Genomic DNA, 11,244 nt, shown 5'->3' with positions numbered 1-11,244 from the left:
AAATAATAAAGGAATTTTTTTTGATATTTAAATATTTTAATTATTCAATATTTTTAATAATAAATGAAAATATTTGAATATTTGAAAATATTAATAATGTTAAATATTATATTGAATATAAAATAAAATTAATATACCTGTAAATGATTGGTCATTGCACTTGCAAATGATTTTTTTTATATAATACTTTTTCTGTTTTACAGAAAACTTTCTCCCTAATTTTGAAAAAAAAAATCTTCAAAAACTAACTTTTTTTCAATTTTTTTTGGAGTCACTTCTTTTTTTGGGATTATTAATAATGACAACAAGTACTAACATTAACAACATTGAAAATATTTAATTAAAATTCATTAATATTTCAAAGTATATGATAAGAAATTACAATCATTTTTTCCTTTTTTTCCTAATAATCTCGAGGGACAATTTCTTCTATCATGGCCTTCTTCCCTCGCCCCACAAAAACTGCACTTTCGAAATTGTTTATTTGAACTTGACGTCTCAATACCACTTTTGAATCTACCCGCTTTTGGACGTCCTTTTGTTTGTGACCTTGGGGGATCTAATAACGGATCATCTTCTTCATCATCATTTTCATAGTCCTCATTTATTTTTTTGTCTCTCTCTTCTCCCGGAAAAGACTTAATCACATACTCCTTTTCTCTCTTCATCACGCTCATCAAGTAATTGTACCGCGGAACGGAGCAACTACCAACAACAGAAAAACCTTGGAAAGCTTTACACAATCCACTATATCTTGCCATTTGAGATTCTACAACATTACCAAACATCCGAGGGGTACACGGTAGAGGTCCCGCAACTTTGTTTCCGTTTATTGTCCACCTCATTGTTACAAGATCTGGTGGTATCATCGTCTTTTGTTTCTTGTTAAGGTAACGGATCACGTGTCTACAAATCATCCCGGAATGTTCAAATTTTTTACATGTACAAGAATAACTCCCGTCGATGGAAACCTTCAAGAAAAAATTCCTACTATTAATCTCCGACAAGGTGGACTTTTCTACCAAATACATCTTTGAAAGATAATCTCCACAACCTTTCATGCCTTTCACAACAAAAGATTGAATTTTTTGAAGCTCTTTTTGAAATCGCTTAAACATCTATTTTGTGTATATCTTGGAGGCATGTATCTCCATTGACGAGTTAAAGAATAGTCTCTTTTCCTTGTACTCGGTGTCAAAATCGGCTTGAACCTCCCGTAAATATTGTGACTCCAAAGCTTTTTGTGAATTCTCAATAAATTCTTTCAAACCGGTCGACGCTTTCACATACTCATCAAAAAATGAATTCATAGACTCGCTCCTTGAGGTGGTAGTCATACCGGCGGCAAAATGTTGTTTCGTGAAAGCAAAAACCCATTGCCGTCTAATTGCATACATATCATTTAGCCAATTGTGATTTTCAAGATCATATTTCTCTTTCAAGTCCTCCCACCTACCTTCAAATTCCGTTGGTGACAATGACTTGTAGATACATGCATTAAAATCCGTCTTGAACTCCGAGTATTGAGTATACAAAGTAGATAGTTTCTCGGGAAACTTGCTACTAATATGCCACGTACAATATGTATGGTTGGTGTTAGGCATAACCTCGGAAATGGCATTACTTAAAGCGATGTCTTGATCCGTAATAATGGTAATAGGTGGCTTGTTATCGACCGCTTTCAACCAAGTCTTCAAAACCCATCTATAAGTAGTCTCTTTCTCATCCCTTATAAATGCAAATCCAAATAAAATATTTTGGTAGTGGTGATTCACTCTCGTAATTGGAATAAAAGGCATGTCATACCTATTAGTCCGATATGTCAAGTCGAAAGTTACCACATCTCCAAAATTCTTGTACGCGTTAAGCGAACGAGGATCAACCCACACCAAACCCCTAACCCGATTCTCCTCATCCATATCCACTCGGTAGAAAAAATTGCCATCACTTTGTTTTTGCAAGTCTCGTAACAAAACCAATCCACACTCCGCATCTCCGGAATCAAAAACCCGTCTTCGAATGTCACGTATTACATTTCGTACGTCTTGAGCGGAAAAACCAATTTTTTCAATACCACCACACGTCTCACTAAGTAAATTCATCACTTTCGGGGTCTCGATACCCGATTTGTTGAATAACTCAATCAAAGATCGGGTAAACGGATCTATGTTGCGTGATCTTTGCATGAAATTTACCTTATCCGATGTAACCATAACATGATTGTGCTCTAGGTTGACCTTGGTTACTTCCCATTTGTTTGAGCTTACTTTGTGAGCAACACACATACGAGCACGACAACAAGTTTGAGAAATAACTTCTCGAGGTCGTTTCCCTTTAGCCCTATCTTCAACTTCCAAGGGTTTTGGGCCCAATCTTCCACCCTTTCGACATATATACAAACGTGACGATATACCACCATTTCTTGAATGCTTATGACTACTTCGAATAATTATCTCGAACCCTATACTTTGACCATAACCTCGATAAAAACTTTCCGCTTCATCCAACGAATCAAATATCATACCAACAAAAGGAACTACATCATTTATATTTCCAATAAAAATTTCATCATTAATTTTATCATCATCATCGCCATTAAAAGAATCATTACTATCATCGGAATCACCGTGAACATCGTGATTCTTCCAACCGAAACCAACATCATCATCACTATGCGTTTTTCGCTTTCCCGGATCATTAACTTTATCTTCAATACTATCAACATCTATTACTTCATCATCATTAAAGATTTTACGATAAACCCTCTTTTTTGTGTGGGGGGTAACATAATTAAAATCGTTATGATCACTAGATGAACTTGAATAATCAAATAAATAAGAAGCCATGAATATTGAATACTAACCTTTTTTTCAGAAGAATAAATTTGAGCAGAATGTTAAGCAGCAGTAAAAACAGCAGTATAAGATCAAAAATACAGACAAATTAAGGTTGGTGTGTGCATTAAATGCACGGCAGCAATGTTTCATTGCGATGGCCGCAATGAAACATTGCGGCACTGTACAAACCCACAAGCCAACAACTGTAAATATTTGCAGTTTAAAAAAAACTTTACAACGTAGCCCAACAATGTTTCATTGCGGGTGGAAGTGTCCCCCGCAATGAAATATTGCGGTTAGGTTGTTTATTTTTGTTATTTTCTTTAAAATTAGAAAATTAATCAAGAAAAATTATAAAAAATAGTTTCTAGACTTATTATATTTCATTTAATATGTTAAATATTATTTTGAAAATATAAATGTTTATAAGAGTAACTTAATTATAATATGCAACTATTTTACATAGTTTTGTGAAATTTTTGCATAATAGTTATGTCAAATGATATTTCTTGACATGTAAGTTATAAAATACAAATTTTGACGATCCAACTATATGGATGTTAAAATATAATAATTATAATAATTAAGAAAAAATATTTCTTAAATAAAATACGGCAGGTGGCCGAGTTATTTTTATATAGTTTGTTACCAAGAAATGTTTAACATTTTGGGGGCTAAGTTATTTTATATTTTTTATAGATAACGAAAATTCGATAAATTTTCATTTTTTTAGTTTTTCACATTTTCAAATTTTAGCTTTATATTTATTTATTAAAATTTAAAATTGATAAAATAAATTGGACAAGTACAAGAAAAATAAAACATTAAATAATTTATTTCATTCAAATATAAATGGAGTACATTCAAATATTTTTTCAAAAAAAATACATAATAACATTTTATGTCGACGAGAATGATCAAACTTTAACGGTGTTGGAAGAACCGCCTTTATCACCCTTATCGTCGTCTTTCTTTTTCTTCGACTTTTCCGCCTTCGCTTTAGCTTCATTTTCTTTTTTTTTTCTTGCGCTCAAGCGCCATTTGAATACGGCGGAGAGCTATTGCCATGTCTTCTTCTCCTTCGGGCCCGTCGTAAGCCACACCATCGATAATTACCTTATTATTGTCAAAATCATAGTAGAAAACCATTTTTCGGAAAATAGAGAAGATAATGTTGAAGAGAAAATGTAGAATGAAAATAGAGAAGAGAATGTTGAAAAAAAATGAGATGAGGCAGGACTATTTATAGGTGAAAATCTGAATTTTAAAATTCACAAAATTAAATTTAGCACATAAAAAAATTTGCTGAAAAAATTTTATTTGACTGTTGAAATTGCCGCATGAAACATTGCGGGGTGTCCTAACAGCCGCATTGTTTCATTGCGGTGTGTCGGTCAAGCTTCTGCTCTGTTGACCAGTCAATTCTTATTAATATTGGCACATAAAATAGGTTTTGCACAAAAAAATAGTTTTGACTGTGCCGCAATGAAACAATACGGGTGTTAGGACACTCCGCAATGCTTCATTGCGGTGTTTTGGCACATAAAATAAGTCAATTCTTATTAATATTGGCACATAAAATAAGTTTTGCACAAAAAATAAGTTTGACTGTTGATAAATTTTTTAAACTAAAATAACTCAATTCACTAAAAAGTATAAAATTAATAATATTATTTTTTAAACTAAAATAATTCATAGGATAATTTAAAGAAAAAGTACAGAAAAAATAAAATTGATAAATTTTTTATTAAAATTGATAATATTTTAAAATATTGCTACTACTTATATTTAATGTTAACATATTTTAAAAAATTAATTACTGTTGAACATTAATATTAATTTTATACTTATATAAATAAGTTAAATATGAATAAGCTAAAGAGAGGGGCAGTTGGGACATTAAAAACTGGGAGCCTACCCAACAATGAAACATTGCGGAGTGCGCAATGTTCCCTGTGCATGGCGACATCCCGCAATGTTTCATTGCGGAAGTGAAGTTCCGCATTGAAACAATGCTTCCTCCCGCAATATTTCATTGATGTGGGTTGGCTGACTGTCCCCCCCAACCCACGTTGGCTCCTGATTAATTCCCTATATATATATATCTGGTGGATACATTCAAATCCACCAGAAAGTTTTAAAGACTAGAGTTTTTATTACTTTATGTTTGATTAACTTAACTCTGTATTCCGCACTTTGCAAATCAAACAGTTATATATAATCAAGTTGGAACCATTTTTAATAAATCCCAAAAAGAAGCCAGAATTACATTCAACCCCCCCTTCTGTAATTCTTGTTGTATTGTTAGGGAATAACACTTTGTTCCTGACAACTATGCCATTTTCATCCATCTTGTTTCTGAATACCCACTTGGTGTCAATTGGATTATTTCCTTTAGACTTGGGTACCAACTTCCATACCTTGTTCCTTTCAAATTGGTTTATGTAATATCCGGGATCTCGCGTGTAATTATTTTTATCAATAAATTATTTTTATATGATTATTATGTGATTTTTGGTGAATTATCTGATGATTGGTATGGATATGTGAATGCTTATATGTGATACAGTATAAGTATGTTAATTTTATTATGAGCAGAATAAAATATAGATAATTACGGTATGTTTCTGGTAATTTTTGGACTGTTATATGCTTTTATATTGATTTATGAATTTATTAATTATTTTATGAATAATTACAAAAATTATTTTATAAAGCCGGGAATCGTCCGACTTCAACCGTTTTTACATTTTTACAACCCGAAACTCTTCCGAAAACTCCTTCCTAACCTAATCTGGTAATTCCGGACATTTTTCGTGTTTTGACTTTTTCGATCCGGATTACGGTTTGACCCGTGCGCGGCCCGACGCAAGATTTTCGATACAATAATCATTTCGGTGAATCAACAAACCCCGTATTCTCGAAAGACGGGATATTATTACGTTATCCTCATATTTAGTGTTTTATAAGAAGCCCGATTTGGATAATTATCCAATACGGGTATTAAATCGGATCGTTTTTGCAGTTACTTAGCGGCTAAGTAACTAATTTAACGATCCAAAATGATCCAAAATGAACCAATATTCCAAAAATATATATAGCCCTTTTATCATTTCATTTTATTCGTATAATCACAATCAGTCAGTAAAACCACGTAAAATATAGAGAAAATGTCGAATTAATATCGTGTTCTTGAGAATCAAACGTACGAACGACGGCGTTATCAAACTCCGATTCGGGCGTGCAATATATCAAAACGAAGCTCTCGAAAAGTACTTTCATAATCAATCATCCGTTTTTATGCAGGAATCAAGGTATTTTTCTTATTTAATTAATTTATTTCAAATTAAATAAAGATTAAATTAAAATTTGTTCTTGATGTTGTTGATATGATTTGATGATTCCATCGTGTAGATAATATTTTTCTGGTCAATTTGGTATATTAAATGTCATAAATCGAGTTCAATAACATGTAGAAAAGTTGATTTGATTCTTAAGTTTGAATGTTCTTCGTGTTCTTGAATAAACTCACCGGAAAATTTATATTTTTGGCCGGATTTTTGATCCGTTAATTCTGGGAAAATTTAAAGGGTATCAATATATAGATCGTGTCCAGGGGAATCAATTCGTGTATTTGGATGTGGTGTTGGGATCAGGGATGAGCTGGCCGGAATTCTTGAACGCCGGCGGCGTTCTTTATTTCCCGACTAAATCACGGTCAGCCTGTTGCTTGTATATGATATATGATCTAATAAAACGATTGCTGGTACTACAAACTACCGATCTGCACTTGTTGAAGGCATTCTAGGCTTGCATGTGATTTCCCGGCGAGCTCGGGGCGGCGCTAATGGCTGCCGCTGCCGCCGGAGTTAGGAAAGAGGAAGGTGAAGGTGAAGGTGGCAAATTATTGTTTAGCTCCTGAACCTTCCCCCAAGTTTCAAAACCAGTACCCCTGTTTTAAAATTTTACAAAAATATGATTTCAGTTTTATTTAATTTCAAAAATGATATTTCTGTTTATAATTTATTTTAAGAAAATTGTTTTTATTTTAAAATTTCCAAAAATCCATTATTTAATTTTTGAAAATTTCTTTTAATTTTAAAATAAATCTTAATTAATTAATTAATTAATTAATTATAGTTGATAATTAATTATTTAATTAGTCAATTAATATTAATTGATTAATTAATTTAATTAGTTATTAGTTAATTTTCATTGATTATTTAATTAGATTTAATTATTTATTTGGATTTAAAAATTCCGAAAATTAGTTTCGAGCTTAAAAATATTATTTAAAATTATTTTCAAGGCTCGATAATTATTGTAAAATTATTTTAAAGCCAGATTCGGGTGTTCCAACCCTATTATTTAATTATAAAATGATTCGGAGACCCGTTTTAATTCCGAAAAATGTTCGAAAATTCATATTAAATACTTGGAAAATCATTTTGACCCCGAATCTTCTTTGAAAAATTATTTTGATCGAATATCTTGCGTGCTATGTGCTACATGCTAAATGATTGATGTGTTATGTGCCTATGTGGTTATGGTTTGACTGTTTTAGTCATAACTTTTAATCCGTAAATCGGATTTGGGTGAAACGAAGGGTAGATAAAAGCTTATGACGTCTATGTGACGATTAGAATAATATGAGTATGAATTATTGATAGATACTTGTGATGCCTAGCAGAGTCAGCGAGGTATAGAATAGGAAACCAGTGATTGATAAATAGAAGCAAGTCATAGAAAGAGAAGAAAAGTGGTTGATGAGTAAAACTGTAAGATGAGTACAAGTAAAGTGGAAATCGTCGATGATAAGGCAAGTACTCCTGAACCTTCTTCAAGATATATTGCAAATATTTTCAAACTTTCTCATAACATGTTGCTAGTATTCGAAATAAATCCTGTTTTATATTGCAAACGTTTTAAACTATTCAATCTTGAACCCTGATTCTTATTGATCTTGAGCCATAAGCCTTATTCTTCAAAAACCATTGATTGTTGAATTCTCAGATACGAGCCAAACACATACGATATTACTCTACAAATACATATCTACCACATACTGATTTCTGATATTGAATTGTTTGACATACCAACCCTTATGCCTTGTTTAACAGAAAACCAATTCTTGGAACCCTTGAACCCTTGGTCTTCTACTTTATGAATCTTTCCCTGATTGAAAGCCAATCTCTTCGAATTCCCTGTTATGCCTTCATGGTGTTATGAATCACCCTATGCTTCCAGATAAATGTTGTTTATAATTCAGCTTATTAATTTATATTGGTTATCATATTAAATTGTTTTAGAATTGGATGGTTCTATCAATGTGGACCAGATTCATGGTCAGACCAGATTCGTGGTCAGACCAGATTCGTGGTCATAATAGGCCAATGCGTGCCTTGGATCCAGTATATAGAGCAAATCTGGGAGCTTTGCTTGGGCTTAGTACGTGAATGATCAGCAGCCTAACCTTGGTTTTTAAAATGAAAAGTGAATATCCAATTCTAATCATTGCTTATTTAGAAACTTGATTCTTCTGAATCATTTTCAATTGGTTATTGTTTAACCTCATTTATTGATATTATGACTTTCTAAGCTAGTTAGCTCACTCTTGCAAATCTTTTTATATTTTCAACAGTTGAAAAGGAAATTGTTGGTAACGAGGATTCCCTGTGCAATGTGTGAGCTAGGATTCCAGGTTAAGTTGAATCAAGCTAGCAGGAGCTTTATATTTTAGAGAAGTTATGCAAGATTGTACGAACGATATCATTATCAATTGTACATTGAACTAGTTGGGATTTGGTACGATGTAATAAAAGTTAAGGTTGTGGCTTGTTTTCATACTTTAACCTGTTGCGATCCGTGGTTGTGTAAAGAAGGGTCAATGCATATAATACTTTATATACAGGTTTAAATATTGTGGTGTGTGTTGTGTGCCCCAAACTTCTGACCCGGGTTTGGAGGGCGTTACAGTTTGGTATCAGAGCCGCAGGTTGTAAGTCACTGAAATAAGCCTAGATTGTCGGGAATGGATAGAGGGTTAGGATTAGGATTAGGAAATAGAAAGATAGAACGTCGAGAGGTTGAGTGCGAATGTACAATAGGTTTTGGTATGATTCGTGATGAGATTCGATATCCTTATTTAGTGACGCGATTTTCAGATGGCGATGATGGAATATTCTTTTATCCCTGGATCGTCTGATCATTTAGAGCTTACATTCGGAAGACTATCATCTGATTCACGCTCTGCTCTTTCACTGGTGGTAGCCATGTCACTTCTTATTGCATCAATTGCATCTTTTTAAACTATTATCTCATTCCCTGATGCGAGGCTACGTATTCGAGAATCCCCCTACACGCTGATTCTAGTTCTACCAGATATTTAGTTATGCGCGCATCTTTTCTGTCTACTTTACATTCTATTCTATAACATCCGTTTAAAACTCATCTTATGGAGTAACAACACTCAGAAGGATGGATTCGAAAGCTATAACATATGGTGAGTACAAGATAAAAGTTATTCCTAAATCCTAATACATGATTGGACTTAGGACAGATGTAATCTGTTTTGATTTCATTGATATTAATAAAGACTTGTTTTTTTTTTATTACGGGCTTTATCTATTTAAGTGTTTAAATAAGATATACCATAGTTTAGAGTAAAGCTTTTTATGGATTATGATGAGATCATAATAGTGAGACCTAAAAAGATGATAACTCTAAACTTAAATAGTTCCTGATCATAGGATTACTAACTGGTAATTAATAATCCGTAAAGATCGGTACATACTATGCTTGCTTCATTATGAAGGATGTCTGTTCTCATAGACATTTGTGTGGTGACACTATAGCTAGTATGTAGGTGCTTATTATGGAATAAGTTCACTGAACATGACTCGCACAGCTGAACAACTGATGGAGTTCACTCACGTGTCAGCAGTTGTTCACATAGTGATAGTTGTACAAGTATCCTTAGACTTGAGGTCATCATAGTCATCTTGTGTACACTGAACTATGCTTTGGTTTAGTTCTTAGTCTCCAGGGACAATTATTAGGGCTCTTCTGGGTATAGGAATTTGTACACGAAGATAGTGTATGATCAATAAAGGATCTACCCCTTCCAGTGAAGGAAGCGAATGTTCAAGGCTGATCCACTTATGCTAGTTCAGGAATCTCTGGCCAGAGTAAATGAAATTAGAAAGGAGTTTCTAATTTGCATAGAACTACGCATAGTAAATGGTAAGCAAGTGATTGAATTAGATAGGCTTGACACGAGATCTATGCCTTGTATTTAATCGGGACATTGTAGGGTAGAAGGAGTTTATTGTACGGTAACTATTCACTGAATAGGTTCTTGGTATTCTAAGCAGTAAATTCATATTATCCGGATAGTCGCGATATGCTGAGAAATATCCCTCACGATGTAGAATAAATGTGATTAATTAATTAATCATATTTAATAAATTAGAGAATTTATATAAATAATGATAAAATAGTTTTATTATTATTTATTTCTACTACCGGCTTAATATTGAACCTACAGGGTCACACCATAAAAAGAGAATGATTTAATGGTGGAACAATTAATTAATAATGGCTAATAATTATTTATTTATGAAATAAATAATTAATTGAAAAATTTAATAATTGATTAAATGAGATTTAATTGATTATAAATTAATTAAGAAAAGTTCTTAATATTATTAATTAAGGATTTAATTTTTGGAAATTAAATCAAGAGAGAGAATTATTTCTAAAGTGTTTAGAAAAAGGATTAATAATTAAAAGGTGTTTTAATTATTAATGAGAATAATAAATGGGATAATAATAATATTATTTATGGGAAAATTTCAGCTGAAAATTTTGCCTATAAATACACTATTATAGACCCTATTTTATTCTAACCCACATCAAACCCGAAAACCCAAAAAGTTTGGAAAACCCAATTCTCTCCACCTCCTTCCTCCTCCTTAACATCGTTTTCTTGGTGGATACCGGTGGAGTGCTTCACACTTGAGGAGCAACTGCTAAGGATCTCTGATCGTTCTCTCCGAATTATTTTAAAAGGTTAGATTCGATCCCTCGAATTTTTATTCACGATTTATATGCTTTTATTAGGATTTTATATGTGTAAAAGTGTTTTGTCATGCCCCCGCTGCGTTAAAAATCCAACAATGGCATCAGAGCATAGGTTGTATGCATATAGATCTGTGGTAAAAATTTTAGAATTTTATGTGCTTGTATGAATTAATTATGATTTTTACAAGTTATATCATGGATTAATTTTGTCTGATAAGAAATCGTTTCTCATAATAATTTTGAATGTTAATCTGGGTTCTACAAGTGTTGTAGATCGTCTGGATATTTTTTTCATAATTTTATGATGTATAGATTTTTTATTATG

General features: G+C 32.5%; 1 protein-coding gene across 1 annotated transcript; it reads right to left on the bottom strand.

The window, feature by feature from the left end:
- Window positions 1-1,118: 1,118 nt before the first annotated feature.
- Window positions 1,119-2,846, bottom strand: LOC141696294 (protein FAR1-RELATED SEQUENCE 5-like). The gene has a single exon (XM_074500454.1). The coding sequence runs from the start codon at window positions 2,844-2,846 to the stop codon at window positions 1,119-1,121; it is 1,728 nt and encodes a 575-aa protein (XP_074356555.1).
- Window positions 2,847-11,244: the final 8,398 nt, after the last annotated feature.

This window comes from Apium graveolens, chromosome 11 (genome assembly GCF_009905375.1).
Source record: "Apium graveolens cultivar Ventura chromosome 11, ASM990537v1, whole genome shotgun sequence".
NCBI classification, from domain to species: Eukaryota; Viridiplantae; Streptophyta; class Magnoliopsida; order Apiales; family Apiaceae; genus Apium; species Apium graveolens.
This window is presented reverse-complemented; position numbering and strand designations above follow the sequence as displayed.